Source organism: Pistacia vera, unplaced genomic scaffold (genome assembly GCF_008641045.1).
Source record: "Pistacia vera cultivar Batoury unplaced genomic scaffold, PisVer_v2 Contig34, whole genome shotgun sequence".
NCBI lineage: Eukaryota > Viridiplantae > Streptophyta > Magnoliopsida > Sapindales > Anacardiaceae > Pistacia > Pistacia vera.
Genome location: NW_022196157.1, coordinates 153,130 through 177,090, shown reverse-complemented (window position 1 = coordinate 177,090; position 23,961 = coordinate 153,130). Strand labels below are relative to the sequence as shown.

At 35.1% G+C, this 23,961-nt stretch overlaps 2 protein-coding genes across 4 annotated transcripts; both read right to left on the bottom strand.

The window, feature by feature from the left end:
* Nucleotides 1-1,351: 1,351 nt before the first annotated feature.
* LOC116138290 (E3 SUMO-protein ligase SIZ1-like) lies at nucleotides 1,352-12,117 on the bottom strand. Of its 2 annotated transcripts, XM_031424005.1 has the most exons (17): nucleotides 12,017-12,117; nucleotides 11,847-11,894; nucleotides 11,075-11,155; nucleotides 10,098-10,168; nucleotides 9,727-9,889; nucleotides 9,384-9,514; nucleotides 8,635-8,703; nucleotides 7,636-7,723; nucleotides 7,451-7,526; nucleotides 6,477-6,550; nucleotides 6,190-6,297; nucleotides 5,649-5,810; nucleotides 5,300-5,404; nucleotides 5,137-5,217; nucleotides 3,868-5,041; nucleotides 2,793-3,165; nucleotides 1,434-1,825 (listed from the first exon to the last, which is right to left on the bottom strand). In XM_031424005.1, the coding sequence occupies exons 2-16, from the start codon at nucleotides 11,865-11,867 to the stop codon at nucleotides 3,047-3,049; spliced, it is 2,523 nt and encodes an 840-aa protein (XP_031279865.1). In that variant the 5' UTR covers nucleotides 11,868-11,894; nucleotides 12,017-12,117; the 3' UTR covers nucleotides 1,434-1,825; nucleotides 2,793-3,046. The 2 variants fall into 2 exon arrangements, with proteins under 2 accessions (XP_031279864.1, XP_031279865.1); XM_031424004.1 differs by lacking the exons at nucleotides 9,727-9,889; nucleotides 10,098-10,168; nucleotides 11,075-11,155; nucleotides 11,847-11,894; nucleotides 12,017-12,117 and having other exon boundaries at nucleotides 1,352-1,825; nucleotides 6,190-6,217; nucleotides 6,442-6,550; nucleotides 9,384-9,551.
* A 1,506-nt stretch (nucleotides 12,118-13,623) lies between these two features.
* LOC116138276 (transcription factor GTE1) lies at nucleotides 13,624-17,330 on the bottom strand. Of its 2 annotated transcripts, XM_031423981.1 has the most exons (9): nucleotides 17,210-17,330; nucleotides 16,947-17,072; nucleotides 16,600-16,818; nucleotides 16,215-16,292; nucleotides 15,801-16,016; nucleotides 15,535-15,633; nucleotides 15,303-15,361; nucleotides 14,203-14,353; nucleotides 13,624-14,110 (listed from the first exon to the last, which is right to left on the bottom strand). In XM_031423981.1, the coding sequence occupies exons 2-9, from the start codon at nucleotides 17,070-17,072 to the stop codon at nucleotides 13,895-13,897; spliced, it is 1,164 nt and encodes a 387-aa protein (XP_031279841.1). In that variant the 5' UTR covers nucleotides 17,210-17,330; the 3' UTR covers nucleotides 13,624-13,894. The 2 variants fall into 2 exon arrangements, with proteins under 2 accessions (XP_031279841.1, XP_031279840.1); XM_031423980.1 differs by having other exon boundaries at nucleotides 16,947-17,308.
* Nucleotides 17,331-23,961: the final 6,631 nt, after the last annotated feature.

Below are 23,961 nucleotides of genomic sequence, written 5' to 3'. Positions count from 1 at the left end.
CTGGGTACCCTATAAAATTACAGTGACCCCCCAAAAGTTTTTAAAATTGCAAAAAAACCCTTAAAAACTTACAAATACCCCCCCATCTAGCACTTGTTAACAAAAATAAAATTACAATTTATAAATTCAAAATTACAAACTCCATTACTTTGCAAAGATAGATTCTCAAAAGTCAAACCAACTTACTTTAAATGTTATGAAATATAAATATAAATGTATTCACGTTATTTTTTATACAAAAGTTTTTATTAACCCCCCTACTCTTTAATTTTATATTATATTAGTTTCGGTTCTCGGTTCCGATTCCTAGCTATAGAAACCGGAACCGGAACCGGAATCGCACAGTAATGGGTTCCAAAAATTTGGAACTGGAACCTATCCATTGACGACCGTTTCCGGGTAGGAACCGAAACCGGAACCAAACCCCGAGTACCCGCTGATTCCGGTTCCAATTGGTTCTTTTGAACACCCTTAATTATTATCATGCAAAATAAGCAACATATCTTCCTCTTCACTTTTTCTATGTAAAATGGGTAAATTTGTACGAGTTTAGTGAACTGGATTGGGTGACTCGAATCCGACCCGATCTATTTCAATCCGACCTGAAAAATTTATTAGGCCTTAGGCCCAAATTAATAAAGTAGTATTTATATTTTTAAGGATACGAACTAATATGTATTGTCGGATACATATCAACGTATTGAAAGGTTTAAGATACACTCTTTGATACGTATTGTTGACAACCTATATCATAAGATACGTATCAAATATCATAAGATATTAATAACCATGATCAACGGGCTCTTGGATCATACTATCTCCAACAAGTTATGAATGAAGATGAAATCATCATCATCCAATAGTCCTAACTTCATAATTTGATTCATTCTTATTATAAAATTTTCTACAAAATTACATGAATCAATTAAATCAAGATCCTTTTATGATTTCGTGGTCGTCCGATCAACTTCATTTGCAAGATGTAAACTCATGAAAACCAACTACACTTCTCATCTAACGTATTTATCTGCAGGATCCATCCTGGTGATGCATTTTTAATAGTTCATGTTATAACTTGTTTTTCTGCACCTTTTAAAATCACTGCAGAACATAATATGTATACTGGGAATACTGCTTTTCCAACTATGCTTTAACGTCCAATTATCGAATGGATATCTAAAACCACAATGCATTACTTTAGATACCAATCGAATGACTGGCGTGGAATGATATTACCAAGCTGGTAACACATCAATTCTGTCTCATAATTACTACAGATTTGCTAGGAAATTTACCATATAGGCAAAAATACAGCAAGAAGCAATGCTAGTAATTCCTGTCAAAATGAGGCTAAAACTAAAACAATTTTTCTACCATTTCTATATGAAGGTCATGCAAATGCAATCAATCATCTTTCTAATTCTTGAACATACCAGTCAAGCGGTTGCCATGGCAGTGCATGCACATATAATCCTACCTGCATCACCTGTGTTAGTTGCCTGGTTCTTCTCTCTAGCTACACATCGGATTTGGCGTAAATATAGACTTGGAAAAGCAGAATAATTTTATTTACAGCTTCTCATAATATTTACACATGTTTATCCTTGCAAGACTAGGCCACAAGATAATTAAAGCTGTTTTCCAGAATAGATAAGTAAGGCTTTCCATGATCTCGAAAGGTTAAGAAGCAGAAGAAGTTCAAAAGTTTCTTAATTTTCTTTCTTCAACCTAAGATATTGCTTCAGTTGTAGAATATACAAGTATGTCAAGAGTTGAAAGTCAGACTTGCATTCTTCATCACAGAGGGCGAGAAACTATTGTATACCTGATTGGAAGAAACCAAAAAATGACGTTAGAGTCCCTGTTATTCGAAATCATATAACTATGTTAATATAACTATCCATAAATACTGTACTTGAGCAGACTGACAGAAATTTTAACAAACTTTTAAATGCCAAAACATATGACTGATCCCATAGCCAGTCGTTCATGAATACTGAATAAACTTTCAAACTGCCAGATTTTACTTGCAGCAGTTTGATTAACCTTAAAATCAACACCCATTTACTCAAAAGATTGATCAGTAAAAGGCTAACATTGACAACTCATAACAATGATCAACTCTTAATATCAAAATACAGCTACATAAAAATAGGTCATAGACTTGTAACCTCAGACATGATAACCTCATAAATATGTTCAAGTACAAGGCTTTACCTCAGATTTATGTAATGTTAACATTTAAAGCAAAAATTTCAAAATAAGCATAGCATGGTGTTTAGAACAATTCTAAATACATGTTCTTGCTTCATTCTTCAGTGATGGATGGAAGTTTGATGCAGTAAAATTACTAATCGATTAAATTTTATTTATCAGAAAATAATTATAGAGTCAAAATCTATTTAAGACATACTTTCCAGCTATCATGATCATTAAACCTAAGAAAGCTTCATGAAAAAACACAAAACTTATGAAAATATTTATCCTATATTAAATATATAACGTTGCATAGATGTAAATATAATTAAAATATTGAGTAAGAAAATGAAGTATGGTACACATTCATGTTCTATTTCTTTTGTTCTGAGCAGGTGGGCAGAGATTAAAAATTGATGATTGTTAATTCACAGATTTGTTTAGTAATACGCCATTTATTATTTATATTTCCACATCTTTAACACCTGAAGTAATTCAACACAATATTCAGAATTCAGCATAAGTGCATCTAAATAGGCATGTCAACAGTGAGAGGAATTAGCATTTTATAACATGAATGTTAGATTAGGGCTCACCATCAAGTGAAGAGGTTCTGAAGCTGCCAATAAATTTATGAAGCAGATGAGATGTCATAACAACATGAAATCACGAGCAGTAGGAAATGCATCATCAACCCCAAGTAATATTTACCTAAACAAGAACGCTTGACTTTGCTCTTTCAATAAAGAAAAAAAGCCATCATCAACCCAAAGTAGATACTGAAACTAGAGTTCGAAACTTCAAAAAGGTATCTTCAACAAGGTCCGATTCCATCTAGTCAGATCTGCATCTAAGAGGGATGCACTCTTTGTCTCACAGACCGTGGTTGGCGTGGAAATGAGAAAGGGCCAGCTGATATTTTTTTATTATTTGTTCTGTTAGACTTAGTTTCACCACTCAAAGAAGCGGCTGCACACAGAAACATGAGTTAATAAATCACATTCAATCTTTTCCAATAAGTATACGAATGACAATAACATTAGAAACACATCCAAAGCATACTATATGAATAGATAATTCCATCGATATAAGGAATTAACACAAACAATGTCCTATTGCTGACTTAAATCAAAGAAATAATAACAACACACATTTGATATCCGAATGGAAATTGCATCATCCATAAATGAGGCAATGCACTGTTAATAACAAGAGTTAAAGACGATAAAACCTATGGGAAGACTAGAAATATGCTCTCTAGTTCATCGCAAATCAAAAATTGACCTCGTATGGCACTGGTGCATAGTGTTAAAATAATTTCTACACTATCTCCTGGGCCAAGAAATCTAAATTAAGTTACATGAATCTCTATGTCCACCCAATCTGCTTCATGAGTACTCTACCAGACCATTTCATGGCTAATATTACACTGCATGCATGTTGTTCAGACATTATTGCATCCCTACTAAAGAAGGTAAATATAATTTATGTTACACAAAATTAGCATCATTTTGCAATTAAGAAACCAGTGACAATAGATCAAGAGAAATAGTATTGGGAAATTCATGACAGTTAATACAAATTTCTAAAAAGGAAAATACAGATTTTAGTATTCCTGAGGATGTAAAGTTTGCTTTAAGCAACAATACAGCATTACTTAGACAATTCTACCTCCATTCGGTCCACAAATGTGTCTCAATTCCAGCCCATTTGTGGCAGCAGATCGAGAATTAGACCCAAGATCACCACGAACATGCTCACCATCACTACCTAGCCTAAGAGAAATCCAATCATCAGTACGGATACCATTCAGAGTAGGAGGCTGCTGTCCCAAATCAGACTCTGACAACACTACAGGTGGCTGAGATGGAAGGAAATTTTGTAGAGAGGGATCATCACCGACAAATGGCAAGGTATTATCAATTAAATGCTCATCTATGTCAATATTGTTATGGCAAACAGGAGAATCTAGGATCTCCCTGCCAGATGTTAAAGTTGGTCTAGCAACTGTTGTGAAACCATTCATCGGAGGAGGACACATTACTGGAGAATGATCCAAGTCAACAAAAGCATCTGCAACAATTGAATCGGTACCAAACAGTTGGAATCCAGAACCTCCACGAGTACCAGAAGTATATGGCCAGTTAGACATCCCAATATCGCTAATAATGCCACTGAAAAGACCCAAACAAGAATTTGCACCAGCATCAAGCATTGGGTCTACCAGATATGAGTCTGAAAACCCGGGAGGTCCACTATCAATTGCAGAAAAGGTTTTGTAGACTGATTCAGGGGGGTCCAAATGTTCATTCCCTTCTTCTGAATCACTGAGAATAATGATGTCTGCACCCCTTGTCAGTGCAGATGTTTGATTTTCAATCGCCAAAGTTGAATCAAAACTATGAGGAATAAAATTTATCTCATTGCCATTATTGGCAGAGGTATCAATATGCCCATTGCAATCCTGATTAATGCTTGGGTCTTCATCATCTCCGCCACTTCCAGAGGCACTGCTGCTCATTGTAATTAAATTTTCATCATAACTTTGAATATAATCCTCCATTTGATGTATTGGGGAGAGGGTGATAAATTGATTTTCGCTGACTTCTGCAGTCCCACAGAGATTCTGTTTCATCCCAATCAGAGAAGTACGAACTGAACTACCTTCCTTGATGATCTGCCTTGGTGTTTCTAAGTTGGAGATGACTTCATCTCTGGCATCACAAAGTGAACCATTGGGTAAATGCCATTTCGCAAGATCACTAGGCTCACCTTTGGTTTTCACAGCCCAAGAACCATCAGGCTTCACCTCAATATCAGTTATGTCTTCACCACAATTTTGCATCTGTCCCACAAAATGACAATGAAAAAGATCCTTTATATATATTCACTGAATTATATAAGCTCTGGTAATTATAGGAGATGCAGCAAATATATTACCATTGTTGTAATGCAATTGAAATATGGGTCAATGATGATGTCCTCCAAAGAGTAATTCTTGAGGCAAATGGGACATTGCCACTGCAATAATCACAAATCTTTCTCACATCTCTATGCTCAAAAATCAAATAGACACAAATCATGAGATAAAATGATCACTTGCCTTCCTAGACCGCTGATTTAGCTCAACAAAAGTTTCAAGATCAAAACAGCCCATGTGAACACAAGGTTTAAATCTGCCAGCAACCCTCATTCTAGAACCACTCATCTGCCAGTTACACGTAAATATGTAAACATCAACCAATGAAATACGATCAATGAGGACACCAAATAACATCTCCTCATCATCATCATTATTATTTTTCTTTACCGGGAGGACAAAGTTATATCATATTATTAAAAGCCAAAAGTGGATTAGTTGAATCCACCCTGGCAAATGGAATAGAAAAATCGTGGAACAGAAAATAATGGCAAAGCAACTACAGTTCCATAAAAATTATATTATTACTCACAGGACAACGTAAGTTAACTGTAATGGACTCTGCAATGACTTCCAAATCACTATCGCTGTCTTCATTTCCAGTAGCCATCCCACCACCGATGCACCGGCGAACACGGGCCAGTGCGTCTTCAAAAAGCTCACCATCTGTTTCTTTGGGAATTAAGTTGCGGACCTTAACATTGAATTAGACGGAAAAGTGGTTGCATTATGGGAAACGAAAATAAAACAAAACTTTAAAACGAAGAGAAGTGAGTAGAACATAATAACTTATCCAATAACTTCAAAAGCATGTAAAGACAGAGATCTAGACAGTTTTTGCATGCACAGGTGCGAATTATTTTTGAGACATATAATACAATCCACTAAATAGTCAAGAGTTTAGAAGAGTCTAGTAGACAGTATGGAAGAATAATACTTCTTATATGATGACTAAACAAAGATGTAAGAGTTTACACAGAAAATCATTTTCAACAACAAAAAGAAGGTGAAAAGAAAATGTCATGTTCTGTCCTGGTCCTGTCCAACAGAATACATAAATGTAATAGGAATACCTGTTCAACTGTCCGTCGCTTTACAAGTCTGACACCAAAACAGAAATCGCGAGCATCGCATGCCGATAAAGAAATCTTATTAGCCCCATCAATGATGTATAATGTAATCTGATAAAATTAAAGAAAATAATCATAAAATAAATAATTGAAGAATGCACCTATCAAATTATAACTTATTATTCCTTTCAGACCACATTATACAGATGGGAACAAAGCAATCATATAATGCCTTGATTATAGATATTAAATCACCTTATAGAATAAAGTAGAAGGTGATAGAGACTCACTAGTGGACCATCATCACGACCATTAGCACCCAGCAATTGCGATCCATGTCTATTAACTGCTCTTACTTGAAGTCCTACAAAAAATCATCTACGATGAAAACAATCAAGAAAAAGTAACCCTATATTGGAAACTTAGAATCAAAACATTTTCTTGAACTGTACGGCCAATATAGTCAAACAAGCAAATCTAAAACTGCAGATGGGCTATTCCACAAGGTTTGCCCCAATGCCTCATTTACATTTTTGAGGTGTCGCATGAACAACATCAGGCCTATATATTCTTCAGGAGTAAGGGCTCATTCAGCCATAGTGGCTCCTAGTATAGGACTAGGCGTGCAGTATAGAGCTAGTGATAATGTTGCAGAAAGAGTTCTGAAACAATTTATTATAGGGCATTTTATGACCATATTGTTGAAGAAACTTTGTACAAGGAAAGCGCTACAAAGGATTAGGATTTTTTTGTTTCAGAGAAAACAAATATATCAAGGGCACACTTGTCTACACCAAAAGAAACTTGATTCATGCTTCTTTTGGTAAGGTTACTTACACCTAGGATCATTATGCAATTTGCCCACTACTTAGTAAGAAACAGAACTAGCTATTGCTACCAATGATGTTAGAAGAAAAGGTGGAAAAATGCTGCTACCCTGCATTAAAGGATGAATTCCTATCCACCAAAAACAGGCAAAGAAATACAGATGTCTAAAGTTAAGCCTGTAAAAGAATAATCAGATATGCAATTGTCCACTTCCTGAACAAGCCATGCCAGGAGACTATGCACTGTAAGACATCAGATGCTTTAGCTAAGGAACACCCTTATTACTACACAAGCACCACAGGTAACACAAATAGTGAAACAGTTAAGGGAACTTCTCAGAGACCATGATATTCCTCAATAACACAGGAAAAGGCAGGTGGAGCAGCAGCTGTGCGTGAAAATTTTACAAGTGGAAAAAGATTACCAAAGTCCATACCATTAACCTGCAAATCTGCAAATTGTGGCCATTGCATCCTGAATGAAACTTTGTCATTTAAGAGAATACACCAAGCCTGCATAGCAAGTACATGACCACATATTAATAACCAAAATATATAGAACCCTCCATATAACTTACTAACAAGCATAATTTGCCATTTACAAAACTAACTTGCTACCAACCTGAATATCATATCCATCTTTCTGTAGTAAATCTTTATGAGCTTGTGTCAGCAGAAATGTTGTTTCTGCAATCTGCAGGGGGTTTGTCCTGAAGATCAGAGTACATGATCTAAATTAAATAGAATGAAACAGGAGAAGAATAAACAAAATAAAGTAAAAAATTCCTTCAATTGCCTGAGTTATGCTTGGTGCAAGGTTTTGAGTATACTCCTAACCATGGTGAAGCTTGGATTCAAATTTGCTTCTTTAAAACTAGATAGGAGATCCAAGTAATATCTTCACACTACAAGCTTTCTGAAATTTTTAACAATTTAATTCTAAAAGCATATGGATAAGAATGGTTATCTATTAAATTTATTTTATTATTGACTAAGAAATTACAAACTTTGTGTCACAAAAATGGGATTAAGTTACAAAATCATTAAAAGAATTACATAATTTAAGCAGTCATGGACTAGCATGTTAAAAAAATGTTTTATTTGCTTGCTCAAATCCAGCGCTTTTACTAGCAGTGCGAAGAAAAGGCTGGAGAACATTACTAATTCCAAAAAATATTAACTCAAAGAAAAAGGATGCGATAATAGAATTTAAACTACAAACATGTCCTATTATTTGTGTGGCTAAATTAATCAACAGATCTGTCATGTCTATCCAAGCACAAATCATGTTTCGCTATCTTGTAATTCAACTAAAAGAATGGATTTTTTTTCCAGAATTCAAATGCAAGACCCTCAGTTAAATATAACCATTAATCTCAAAAGCTTAAGTTGTAAGAAAGCACAAAATAGTAATATTTAAACTATCACAGGATGTAATGATCAAACTCCTCTGATGCAGAGATTAGAAGCCCCTAGACAAGAAATGATAATTTGAGGAAAAAAACTAATAATGGATTTAATGAATAAAACCATTATTTTTCCAATAAGATTAACAATGTTTGGAACTTTTTAGGGGGAACAGAGCAAGAGCAGAAGTGAGAGTGAGAGAGAATGAACTCACCCATCAGGTGGAATATTTGAAACGACCAACTTCATAGGGGACACTAAGCATGCCACAGTCAACCAAAATCTGAGCATTGAAAAATATGTTAATGAACCAAAAAATTCTTCACTTCCTAGATAAGAAGGAAATTGACAAAATTAGTTAAATAACATGAAACACTAACATTAGTTTTAAACAGCATCTAAATGCCAACGAACAGGTTATTATTCATGGACAAGGTCGATTCTTGATGCATACAATAAATAATCATATCCATTACCAAGTCGTACCTAGTAAAGAGTGTAATTCTATATGCCGTATATATACTGAAATGAGAAACTAAAACTGCAATATACTTGCAAATCTGTCTGTTTGATTAGAATTAGGCGGAATATCCACAAAAAATTGCAATTATTAGACAAATCCCACCTAAAAGAGTAGGCTTTCAGGTGGAGGGCCTGACCATACATGAGTAACCAGAGTTGACACTAAACTTAACCAATGTAGGATCTGATAGCATTCTCTCCACATTGCAAGCCAACATAATACTTAGCAAATGGGCTTACACACTAAATAAAAAATAGTACAGAAACCAATTTGAATCAGCTACCATGAGCTTAAAAACAATGCAATTGAAAGGTTTAAGCTATTAGTGGAGGGCCCACCATGATATACAGTCATAGCAGAAATTAAACTTAAATGATGTATAATGCACCACCAGGAACCATACATAGTGAAATAGAATATGGAAAATGCAAGATACATACGGATCTGCCCTTTTGATTCGACACATTTCGCAATAATATGGAGGAGGGATAGATGGAGTCTCCTCCATAGGCTTCTCTGGAATAATAACACAACCAGCATGTTGCTGCACGAGGCATCCTCGATCTGCACACTGCACATAGCAGAAAATTTTCATTAAAGCAGATTTATAGGATGTATATTAACCGAGCAAGACATACAAACTACAGAATGCCCTCCAGCTTTCTAGAACAAAGTTCTTCAGTAATTCATCTAACATAACCCTTGAATAGAAATTAAACCACTGATACATGCTAAACTCAAAATGATAAATGCAAACCTAATCTAGAGCAAATTTATCATTACCTGTACCATTAACTCGTTAGGAAATGATTTTCTACATGGGCAGCAAATCTTCACACCTGAATTTATTGAATCTTCAACTTCTGTTTCAAGCTTCACATTGCACAAACCCAAATCAGTCTGTCCCGAAGTTGCCAACTCAGTAGCCTCTGAAATCTGCATTTTTCTGGAAGCAACATTTCATTCAATGCATAATGATGAACCATAAATGCAGAAAAGTTCCCCAATATCCTAATGCATGGAGAAAGTGGCAGACAAAGAAAATTTAAGATTCAAAAAACAACTGTGCAGCATAAATGTTAAAATATGCCAAAAAGAAAGTATTTATCATGAATATCCATGACGATTTATATACAAATAAAAGAAAGTAGCACCTGTAAGTATCATCAATTATTTTGGCTAGTCCTTCGTCTGGCAAAATGCGAGATATTCTGTCCACCAAATCCTGCAATGGATATGTATCATAGTGAAACACCTCTAATATCAGGGGAAAAACATCATCCTTGAAGATAATTAAAAAGAAAAAAAAAGAATCATCAGTTATAAAGAATACTACAAACTGCAAGACACTAGATAAAATCACATAAATATGGAAGTTCTAGATGATCAATGTTTAGAAAAAGGTGAAATCTTAATTTGATGGCCAAATAGCCAATATACTGCTTAAACATATTGAAGAAATGAACAAATGAGTGGCAGATAAATGCAGGCAAAAGAATACCAGAGGAGCAAAAGTTTGATCCACACAGAGACTTGCAAAATTGTGGCACAAACCTCAAGACTTTTCAAAGAACAATCATTTCTATGCAAGTTGATAATAAACATTTTTACCCCACCCTGAAGGTCATTTTGAATGCAAACTAATGAAAGCCCGAGGTGTAGCAATTATCTTCCACGAGCAAAGCACCAAAGAGCAGAGATAGATTAAAGAAGCAGTAACTGCATGTTCCGATAGCTCTTATAATTCATAGGCAAGAAACACTATAAATTTTGGTTCGAATGGTGCAGACACAAGCAACTAAATAACAACCGAAATAACTATCGCATCTGCTACCTTCAGGATGCTTCACTTCACCAAACTAAATGCCAAATCCACCAGCCAGGAAGTTGTAGGTACATCAGAGGGCATAGATAATCTTTAATATACATCGAAACGATCATGCAGCTGATTAAAGTCATATGTGACAATAATTGAAATTAAAACTTGAAGATGATGATGGGAAGTCTATAGCAGAATTGCTTACTTTAGTAAATACCACTTAGAATTTTTCCAAGAAATTTACCTACTTAAAAAATGCATACAGGGAACTGCTACATAAACACACAACTAACCATAATCAGACAGACTTACCTGCTTCTTTCCTTGCTTTGGAAGACCTAGCTTGCTTAGAACATCCTTGAGCTCTTTAATTCGAAAATAGGCCAACTTTCCCTACAAGTATAGGAAAAAAAATCTCAAATGGTTCCCAATCATAAAGTTTGGCATAAAATTCCTTGAAGTTGTAACTCAAACAAAGTAATAGAAAAATTAACATGATTGATAGGCAACAAAAACACAAATTTATGTTTACATAGCCACCTTACTCTGCAAAATATTAGAATAGATATCTTTTGTCCTCAGTTAATGCAAGATTGACCAAAGGCCCCACATTACACATGACATTTAAACAATGTTCTTTTTCGCAACTGGAAAGGATGCAATCAGAATTCAAGAGGAACATTGGGTAGTTTACTTGAGGAAGTTATATTCTCAAACATTAGGATGCAAAGACACTGAGAGATTCAGCACCCTTCAATAAGGTTGAAGACTTCAGACAAACACGAAGAAACCTCATCCGAAGGTCCATAACAGACTAGTATCAACACATCCCAGTATTATCTATGAATAACCCATGAACAAATTACACAACAAAATTGCAGGTAAAATGGCTCTTGTTAGTACACTTATCATATCTTTGCAGAAAAGGTATCAAATTTTGCGTGATTCTCCCACAAATAATAATAATAATAATAATAAAAACCAAACCAAACTTAATTTACATTAATCAACATCTTGTCATTACAAAAGCACCAAAACAACAAACGAGCAAACCAAACACACTCAAAATCACCCACACTATTACCTGCGGAGACATTATATCCATTTCTCTTCCACGACAAATCCCAAACCTCTGCAAAACATCACAAAGTTAAGCTCAAAATTAACAAAATGTTAGACATCCAAGATCAAAATCACACAAAAACATTTGAATTCAATAATCAAAAGAGGTAATTTATAAATTTCTTTACTCACAAAGTTAGGGTTTTAGGTTGTTCAGCACCTCAGTCCTCCTCCTCCGATAGTGTCATCTGACTTGGGTCGGTTTCACTTTATAGAGAGAGAGAGAGAGAGAGAGAAAGAGTGAGCGAGTGTAACTCGTGTCGACTGGAAATTGCTGAATCTTGACTTGTTGGCGGACGTCAAACTGGTTTACTAAATTAGGTTTTCTGTTTTCTGTTTACGTCCGGGGATTGTTCCTGTGTTTCGAGGAGTTTCAGTTTCGTGTGTTTCGGCATGTTGAGAGTCTCTGTTTGGCTTATCAGAAAATTCGTTTACTAAGACAAGAACCAATGAACTTCCGACAAGTAGATTGGCGCAAAAAGACATGTCGTACGCTAATGTTTGGTTCCCAAGGAAAGAGTTTTTCACGCCATTAACGTTTCGATTTTTGTCAGTGACCGTACCAGCCGTAAAAAATCAATACTCACCTCAAAAGGCTGGTTCATTTGTCCCTAATTTTTTTTGTAATTTATTATTAACCAATGAAATTATTTAATTAATCCCTCCTTTACCAAAACGTTTCACTTGTGAAGTTGTGATTAAAGTGTATTAAAATAGGTTTTTAATAAAATAATAATAATAATGGTAAGCCCGCATCAACTTTTTGATATCAAATAAATCTATTAATATAAAAAAATTTCTTAAATTATAAGTAATAAATGATAACTTTAGTTATATGTGACTCACATTTAAGAATACCACTAAATGGGTAAGTTGATTTTTATTACAATAAAAATTGATTTAAAATTCAATCTTACAAAATTTCTCTTATAATTTTGACATGACAATTCGTAATTGATAGGTGTGATTTATTATTGAACAGACAAAACTCATTATAAGTTAAACCAATTACAAATCGGTATCAAAATTACGAGAAAAAGTTTGTGAGATTAAATTATAATATTATTTTTTTCTTATCCAAAATAATAAGTTGTTTAAATTTATTATTGGTTGATTGTTAACATTGTACTATCATAAGATACTGTACTATCATAAGGGGAATGTGTCTGGTGATACTAGTTATCCACGATAGATAGAGAGAGAAAAAGGTGGATAACCGATAACAGACTGAAAAGTTTCTGACCTCGTGCAGTAGAGAAGTTATACTTAATTTGAGGAAAAGTTTGACTTTGCAAAGATGGGAAATGTATAATTAATAAAAGGAAATATTTGCACATGGAAAACAAGATTCGAGTGGCGCAAGTAAAGATCCAATTGCTCAAATCCATATCTTTTTACCATTTTTCACCCATATGGTTCCTCAATTCATTTTGGCCCTTGAAAGTTTTGCACTAAAATAAAGATTTATATCTTTTTAATTTGTAGCATGAAAAATGCAGTTCCATGGTATGAAAATAAAATCAACATCCAAACAGTATTATCTCCTTATCCATCTACTAAATTATGAATGAAAGCCGAAAAGAAATAAGGGAGGAAGGTACCGGTGTGAGATTGCCGCCAGTATTTGGAAGTCCAAAATATCGATATTTCCTTCAGCTTACAAAAAGAATGTATAACACAGGATGTGAAGAATTATCCCATTAACAGTCAACTTTGCACAGGGCAAAATAGATGTTAAATTAGAAGAGAAAATCAAAGTAGTCATTTTCTGTTTATATTACATGTTGGCGGAGCAAAGGCGATTAGATGATTTACAAAGTGTCACAACAAGTCTAGGACATGAGAGTGTGGTTGCAGTTCTTCGAATAAAGTTGTAAAGATAAGTATCGACGAAACCTACAACAAAATGATGCTCTTGCTTTCCTCCCACATACCTGTTAGACTTGATTCTGATTAACACCAAGGAGGCTTGTTCCGAAGAAATGCAACTTTTGGCATGCTCTGGAATGATCAAGAAGAAGGCTTTTTACTCTTTTTCTTGGCAGTTTTGGCAATTGCGTCGCAAATCTCTTTTTTTCTTTTGTTGTTGCTATTGTTATTGTTGCTATTATTATTGTTGTTGTTTTTGTTGCTGTCGTTGTTGCCACCTGTGCTTGCCGCACTCTTGTTCTGAATTTCCAGAGCATCTTTCACGAAGAACTTTAATCTCCATAAGGTGGATTCACTCTGCACAAGGAACATAGTACTACGTAACTTATAAAAACCATCAGATTCTAAAAGGAAATAACACAGCTGTTATAGTGATCCATAACCACAACCTGAGCATCAATATCAAGGTCAACTTCTTCAGCTTTTGCTTGAAAACCGACGTTACTTTGAGCAACAATCTCCAATGCTTTGCTGAGATCCTCAGGAGACAACCTGGTCAGCGCTGCACCAAGCTTCCTTTTCTCTTCAATTGAAGTTTTTCTGAAACAGTGGTTTCAAAATTATCTTAAGTTGCAAAAGTACAGGCTGAGATACTTCAATAAAAAATTAAAATTAAGAACAAAAATCTGCGTACATTTAAAAACCATATACACATCAAGTAAAACCAATGAATAAACAAAACATTAAGTTTAAAGCTATCTTGAAAGTGAGATTCTTTTCTTCTCTGGTGTGATTGCTTAAGAAACCCAGATATGATTGCCTAGGCTTACCTTCTTCATTATCTGTTTTTTATTTCCTATCATTTCCACAAACAGCTATCAGCCTCCGTTTTGATATTGTAACTCAATACATTTTATCCACAAAATCCTTTTATCCTAAAACCTTACCAACCCTAATACTAGTCCAACTAAACATGGCCCAACTTAACACCTATAGTGCTGAAAAAGATCTTGCATTAAGTGTCTTCTTAAATAGAAATTTGATCAAAGAAATAATATAAAATTTGCCCACACAAGGTAAAGATATGTTCTCAGTATAGTAACAACCACTTGGTTGAGATGATCAAAATCAGGATATCTTGTTTCATACACATCAACAAATGCCACCCTTCAAGAATCTAATACCATTCATTAAAGTAGGTTCTCAGTACTGATGCATAGGGAATATTAGAAAAGACCAAGCAATCTTACTTTAGACGCAAAAAGAAAATTTAAACGAGTCCTCATCACGCAACATACATACAGATAACTCCATTTTCCATTCAGTAACAATATTTAGTAATGTCATCTTCAATTTTGTTGAAGAATTGATATGGAGGGTGGGGGAATGTAACAAACAATCAAGAGAGTTACCCAATAGCACTTCAGTAACAGGTAAATTTAATAATATGTTTGACAAAGACAAATTAGCAATGAAATTTGCAGTATTATAAATGCAAATTGACTTTTCATTACAAATTTCACCATTTTACACAAAGTTATAATCAAACCTGCATTTTTGGACAACCATTTCTCTGAGTTCTTCCAAATGTATATCGACCTCGTAAAGCTGAAAAGAACATAGAATTTTCAGAAATTCCTCTTATATTCCATTATGACAGATGGATTGTATAAGATAATGCAAATAGGAAGAGCTTAAACTTGCAAGAAGGAATCTATCCTAACCCCCCTCGCCCTCTAAATATATCCTTGGAAATGATGGCTATAAAGTGTGTATCATACCTCATTACTTATATCTCTAGCCATTTTGGCATTCGCAGCCTCCTGTGCAAGTTGCATATCCAACTGTGCCTGTGCTTCCTCTTCTTCTCGTCTTTTTTCCTACAGGTACATGCCTTGAAAGTGAAGAAATGATCCAGGATTCACAAAGAAGGTAATTTGACATTTCTCTTCCACAAAAGCAACCATACTGAACCCCCAATTGAAGCCATGAAAAAAAAAGCTATTAAGTCCTAGCAAGGAAAAAAGCTAGATGGACAATAAATTACCTCTTCAGTAACTTTAGGCAAGAGTTGCAGCCACTTCTCCTCAAATTTTGACAGCAAAGTTTTTGCCATAACGTGAACATCACTTTTGTCATCATTATATTGCATTGCATTCTTAAAAATCAACCTCACATCAGTGCATATCTCCCGAACATTCTTATAATCCTTGGCCTCCATTTGTTTTTTTATTGTACTAAAGTCCATGGGCTTGTCAATAACCTAGTACAAACCATACACAGCAGATTAAACAACGCCACATACTCAAAGAATTTTGCAACCAAAATGGCCATGCATTTTGAAAACAGGCAATGAGAGTTTGTAATACAAATCAATAAAAAATCCTCTAAGAACCCATTTTTGCGGGAAGGAAACAACATTTTTACAAATATACAACTGAAAAAGCTACAGTTACTTCACCTCATAGTAGTCATCCAAGCCAAGACCTTTGACATCAACAGGCTGCATAAATGGCCAGGCCCATTTGTGCTGCGTGATCTGAGAGCAAGCCAAGATACATTAGGAAATTAATTTGTAAGGTTCCAATGACATACAGTATATATTTCTGTTTCTCAAAGTACCCAAGTTAACAACTCTCTGTAAGATTCATAAACCAAACCTATAAACAAGTCTCTTCGGATTTAAAATAAGACTTACAAACAATTATTGCACTTGTGATTTGAAATCAAGCATTATACATTCTTCTACCAGTTACAGTTCCGGGTTCAAATTAGGATTTCAAGTTTCAAAATTAAGCAAGGCAATTCAATTGCTAAGCAGTTACTTGGAAAGAATTATTGCTTACATTACGCAATATTGTGCCAAATTGACGCATAAGCTCCTCCATTCGCTTCTCGGCAGCCTTCTCTCTGCGCGAGGCTTCTTGCTGCTGCTTCCTAATGCTAGGAACGTGCCTTTCCTTCTCTTTATCCTTCACAACTGAGCTGCCTTTAGAACTGCTCCCCTGCTTTTTACTCGAACTATTTAGGTAAAACTGTTCAACCTCATTCACTCTTTGCTCCAGCTACAAATCCAAAAGCACAACAATAATCAATCAACACTCACCATACTCTAAATCAACTGACGAGATCTTAGTTTCTACTTTCACAAACACAGATACACACAATACACATAATATTAATTAATCTTTACCTTATCAACTTTCTGAAAAATTTCATCGACACGGCGCCTGAAACTCTCCTCCTCGGTAGCATTAGGTTTGGGATTTGAAGGCTTAACGGTCGAAAAAATTGAAATCGACGCGTCCATGGCTTCCATCTTAGATACAATTAAAAACCCAGCGAATGAATTGATGTTAACTGTGACTGTAATTTTTGTGCTAAAGCTGACCTAGACAGTTGTAGTTTACGTATACGTATAAAAATACGTATATACACACACGAAAGAGAAAATACCAGAGCTGGCTCGTGGCGAGTTTACGGAGACGGACTGTGGCGGTAGGAAGACGGCGTAAACGAGAGTGAGAACTTGAAGCTGATTCTGTGGGAAAACGCTGTCGTTTTTTTTGTCTTTCCAATTTTTCCCCTGGTAAATTCTTTGGTTATTCAGGAGTCAGGACAAATATGTTAATGTTGCGGAAAATTTCTTAAAATTTTGTTACTTTTGTCTTTCCTTCTCTTTTTCCTGTTAAACTCTCCTGTCCTTTGGAAATTGCTACGAGATTTATTATGGGGGATTTGTCAAAAATCTTTTAGGTCTATTTGGTTGTATGATACTTTTTAGAATAATATTTTGAAAAAAGTTAAATTAGGTAGGTATTACGATGTAGAATTTGAAATTAACAAAAATATATCTTATGTTTGTTTATTTATTAAACACCTCTATAATAAAATATTAAAAGTTAACAAAAACGCCCCCAACTCATCCATCAAATACGGACAGCCGGCCACCACCGTTGGAGGGTGGCCAAAGTCATCGTATCGACGTATAACCGACTGGATTTTGTCGGTTGTGCGCCGATATGGCCTTTTTCGATCAAATCCACAATGGATATGGCCGGAAAATGTCAGATCTTGTTGCATTTGGTCGTTTAAGACGGCCAAAGATACGACCGTTGTTGATGATCAACGACGACCATATCTTAGCCGTTATTGACGACTAGTTATGGCCAAAGATATTGTCGTAGATCTGACCGGAAAAAGTTAGATCGAAGCACTACCAGCTCCGGCTAGATTCAGCCGGTAGTGCGCAATTATACCAAATTCCGGTCAGTTTCCGACAGTGGTTGCCGGAATATGATAAATGTGGGTTGCTAGGGTGTTTTTGCAATTTCTTAAAAAAAATTGGGGGTGTTTAGTTAAAATAATAAATTTATGGGGGTTTAAAAGAAATTAAATAATATTTTGAGAATAAGCCAATTTTACTGTTTAACTTTATTAGAAAAAATCAGAATAATATTCGAAAGAGAAACAAATGGAGCTATATTTTTTGAAGTTTCTTAGTAGACAAATTTTAGAATGTATGAACAAAAGTATATATATTCCTCAAAATTTATAGTGTTATAAATTTAAGTTTAAAATGTTAAATTATGTGACGGTATACATATTTTAAAGGTATACATTTTGGATTATATACACTTAGAATAATGGTATTACACAGTACGTACGATATAAAACTTATAACATAAATTTTTGATGGATAATATACGGGAAACAAATTCTACGAGTCACATTACCACAAATCCTACTCGGCCAAACCATCACCATGGAAAACCTCTCTTCACCGGCGCTAAGCTTAACATTAGGGCACGGTTCCAGTGCTCTCACCATAGATCAATGTTATAACGTATTGACGTTGATATATAAACTATGTAACACTCAATGTCGCGCGTGTTGTAGGTAATGGTATTCCTCTAATATTGATAAAATGCATTGAAAATTATTTAACTTTCTTTTTATAATTGAAAGTGTTTGAGACAGTTTACACGCACCTCCTTAAAATTATTTAATTTGTCGTTTTCCAAACCATTAACTTACACGAAAGTATGTGTTGATATGAACTAAATTACAGGCATCGGTTCCGCGTCAATTACTAAAATGGAATTTAAATATTATGTGGATTGGTGCTCTAATTTGTTCATTTTCCCTACAAGTGAGTGAAAGCTTCAAGTCAACATGTGATTCCAAAATGTTAACCGTGTGGCTAGCCGGCTGAATACGAGTCCAATTAGTAATGCCCACATTGAATGGAATAAATTATTTTGGAGAAAAGAAACTCAATTATTTTCAAAACGGCCAAATTTATTGATATTAATTTGTGATATTGTCCATCCAAATAATATTAATCATAAATAAAAGAATGAAGAGAACTAACTGTAAATTATATTAAATGACATTCTAAATGTGACTCTTATATAGAATGCAAATATAGAGTCCAAAATTATACAATATTTAATAAAAACCTATTTAGAATAAAATTAGTTTGAATGAATCACAAACTCAACACTAAAATTTAACAGCAATAAACACTAACTATAATTTGATGATTAAAATTAAAACTTTTTTTTCGTAATTTATTAAAATTATAAAGCTCTTTTATGTTTTCTTACAAATAATAACAATTTTTTTTTTATTCTCTATACTCGAATCAACTTTTATTCTTATAACTACTGGCCGAGAGTTTAATAATGACTCTGAGTGTATTATTCAAGAGGTTATGAGTTCGAGTCCCTCCTTGATTACTAAAAAGGGTGCCAAGGAACTCTACTCGACCGGTAGTTCCAAGGGCTCGGAAGATTAGGGAGTGGATAAGTTAGTTTGGACATGTCAGTCTTAAAAAAAAAAAAAAAAAAAAAAAAAAAAAAAAACTTTCTTCTTAGACATACCGAATTAGAATTGAGTTAATCATTAGCGCAATCTTATAATATGAACTAATTGAAAATATATTATTGTGGTAAGTAGTTCTAAAAACAATAATCCAATAAATAATGCAAAAACATTTTATTTATTTAATAATCAGAGTAACATAAAGAGACACATGATGGATCAAGAACTTTGAAAGAACAATTAAAAATTAGTTTTTTAATATCCATTGGATTGATATCACAAAAATTAACCAGTCAACGCCATCATCAACCAAGCCAGCATGCATGCAAGCTAGCTCACAAAGGGCGGCAAAACACAAGTGAACGCCGTCGCCTTAGCCAACAAGTTGGCAATGAGAACCCGATGATGTTTCCTTCCAGTGCCGCCGGTTCTCCTACATTAACACACGTGAGCAGTCCCAGCCGGGAACATGGGAGGGGGTTTCTCCTACTATTTTGCCTCTTCTTTATATCACTCAGCTCCATTTAGTTGGAATTTGGCCAATCCATATCCAATAAAAACCATATGCTTTCGAGATGAACTACTCGAATGATTCAACCGGTAACTCCCAGTTTCCGGTTCCCGAGAAGACTTCGATTTCACCGAATGAAGTTGTAACTTGTTGATCTTGTCACGGTTGACGTCGTAGAGATCATCAAGGATTAAGAGGTCCGATCATACCAATAATAGAGGAGTTGTGTTAACGTTGTCGTTGAAGCGACGTCGGTTTGGTTAGTGTGTTGATAGGATAGGAGTATTAAAGGTGAAAGAGAAGTCGAAGGAGTCACGGGGAGCAGTGGGTGATGATTGATCTGTTCATTGTGAGGGTGATCAATTGGAGATCACAGAGAGAAACGGCGTCGTCCTGATCTGAGTCGTTAATTCTTGAAGGTGTGGAGATTGTTGTGTTGTTGATGATCCATTGAAGAGGAGAAGAAGATAGAAATAAAGTGCTTGGTGAGGAGAAATAATGTAACGTAGAGTTATTAATATTATAACAAGTTAAAAAAATATGAGGAAGGGAGACGGGTTCTTCCTTGTACAACATTTTGCTTTGACCATTCACCTATAAAGACAAACTGGTTTTTTTTTTTTTTTTTTTTCTTTCTAGAAGGTATAGGGCCTACTCGCTTAATCACAAAAAAATAATTAAAATAAAATAAGAAACAGTGGTATTCCGAGAACTAAACCCAAGACCTCTCGCACCATCAGCAAGAATTTTACCACCAGACCAAAATGCCCTTGTTACTGAGAGGGCAATACAGATAACTGAGCTTGAAGGAGAGATAGTAAAAAACACAAAAAGAACCCACATTTTTGAAAAGTATCATGTACCACCTTAACATTATCATTCACCTATATTATAAAAGTGAGTAAATGACTTTTTTCCACTCAATAATGGCTTAATGACATTTTTTTACCTTTAGACTTTTAAAATACCACTTTACTATCAAGATTTATGTTTCTGTTTCGATTTTTGCATTGTCATACACCACCACATTCTCTTCCCCAATCATCACTCATCAAAACCCTTCAAACCTTACTTAGTCGATCCTGTCAATCGTGATAATGAGCGAAAGGTTTGCGCAGTGCCACTCCAAGTCAAATTTCGATCAATTTCAACCACCAAAATCCAACATTTAACCGAAAGACTCATCAGTCCCATCTTCAAAAGCCCCAACAGCAGCACCTGTTTGCTCTCTATGTCGTTAAAATTAAATGGATAGTAAAATGACATTTTAAAAATCGGTCGGTGAAATGGGTCATTAAGCCATATTTAGGTGGGAAAAAGTCGCTAAGTCTTGTAAAAGTATCAAAATAACCCCTTAAAATCATGGGTGATTTTTATTTGAGTATTTTTCAGGGGCCGAATAATAACCGATAAATGCAAACACCTGGCAATTTCGAGTGTACGCAAGTTCTGTGATGGAGTGAGAGAAATGGCAAGAGCAGCTTTCTTCACTTGCTACGATCAGAATGCCAACGTCTCTCATCAAGGAGCTTCCATTCAGGTTCTATTCATCTCTCTACTTCGATTTAAACTCTCATTTTCAGTTAAGTCTCTGTTTCATTATTTGTTATTTTGCGGTATGTAAAGGGAATAAGAAAAAGATCTGATAGTTATATTAAAGATTTCACAGCGTATACTTTACAAATTCATGATTTTTTTTCCCGGAAAGGTAATAAGAAGATTTATTGTTGATGAACTTGCGTTCTGTGTATTGTGTTTAAATAAAAATAAAATTAGCCATGCCGGGGTTCACAATATAAGGTTTCTTTACTGTTCTGTTGTCTTATATTTATGGCGTCAGGAGTTTTTTGCACCTTGTTTGTCATCTTGTATTGCTGGTTTTTTCTTAAACTCCATTTGCTAAGTAAAAAAATTTGGCTTTATTGTAATCATCCCGACCTCATGGCCGTATCTGCAAAATATCACGAATGACCTGGTTCTCGGAAATTGTAGGGTGAGACTCAATTTAAAGGTGTGGGGAATCTTGTTTTTAACTTCCTAAATAATAATAATGATATAGCATATACTAATATCCTTCTACTTTAGACTGTGTCTGATCTGTTTCCTATCCTGTTAAATATTGTTCAATCTTTTGGTATGGTTTTAGAATAGGATCTGCATACCATTGCTGTGCTTGTAGAAATCACATTTCAAAGCATCCCATTCATATGAGTTCATAATTGTGGGATCACAAATGGCTTTGCGTGATCTATTTCTCATTATGATGGATGTTTTAGAAGAAGCAATTTCAAGGACAAAAGAGTTGAGAATCAATCGTTTACACAAGTTATAAGCTTGTGAGCATATTTTTGGTGGTTCTGGGCATTCAGTTTTTGTTATAAAAGTCGTCTTCATGTCAGCAACTTGGAGTTCACTTCTCAACAGCCTTAGCCTCTAGAGGGGGAAAACGGAAAATTCATGTTGTGTTGGCTACTTTTTTCTTTCAACTATATCTGATAAAAGTTGGATGAATAAATGAGTAATACTTTGTCTAGTGGAATTTCTTAAATTGCCTTCATAGTATTTCATTTTGTCAAAGTAAATTGATGATCTTTGTTTGTATCTTCTAATGAAAGACCTAGGCATTTATTCTTTATGTTCATCTAGAGTTACTGATTTACTGATTTTTTCAGTTTTTCTGTGATAAAATTTTCTAGTTTGTGCCCTTACTGATAAGAAGATCCTGTATGATTGTGCAGTTTAATGTTATGGTCATAAGATGCGCGTGAGATGCATACTTCCTAGCCTTAATTCTGTGATTGCATTTGCTGTTGTAGTTTAGAGGATCTTCAATGAGTGGCCACACACAATTCCTTCTTATGTCTTTGAGTAGAAATTTTAGCTCTGTGATTGCGTTTGTGTTGTAGTTTTGGAGGATCTTCAGTGAGTGGCCAAACACAAATGAATACTTTTCTTGTTGTTCTCTTGCAATAAAAACTGATCCTAAATTCGTGGTAGTAACTACTGCAATGGGTGTCATCCTTGACAACCATATTCCCCTATAAAACGATCCTAAATCAGACCTCTGGAGTACACCTCTAATTTAATCATGATTTTTTAGTCTTTGACCCGAGGTGTGATGTAAGATGCAAACACTTGTTGGCCTATTTGTTGTTCTTAATAATTTTTCATGTTTAGGTTATCATCTTAGTACACTTGTAACAAGGTCACATCCCAGAAGGCCACATCCAGTTTTACTCCTCCCATCCACCTTGCAGCTGCTCAGAGAAGATGGCTTCTCAAAATTCAGCTGCAACTGACGACAAGCAGGATCAGCATTGGACCACGTCGAGGGGCAGAGGGTGTGGAGGATGAAAAGGACTCGGTGTTGTTTATTATGGTCCAATTCATCAACATCAAGAAAGTGAAGCTTCTCTCTCTTTCAACCTGCTGTCTCTCGTATCTCTAGGCCCAGTCATAACCTTCATGACATCTCCAGGTATGAACGTAATCTTGAAGGGTGCGTGGCGTCATCCGTGATATTTCTCAGTGCTACTACCACTGCTGCCTTCACTGGTTTGTGAGCCCCTACATTCACAAACTGAAGTGGCAGCCAGGTTCAGATAGTTTGAGGTGGAGATGTTGACATGGTTGGCAACATATACGACACAGACTATAAGTTTGCTGATATTCGACCACCAGAGACCAAAGGCCTTTTGTGACATTTAAAGCCAATGGGAAGTTCTACTTTGTTGATGCAGAGCACTGTCAGAACAAGGCCTTGTTGGCGAGACTGACCCCTCAAAAATAACTCAAGAATCAGCTTTAAAAATCTGTAAGGTATTTACAAAGCTCGGGTCAGCTTGAGCCTTTGGGGGTGTTAAACAATTGC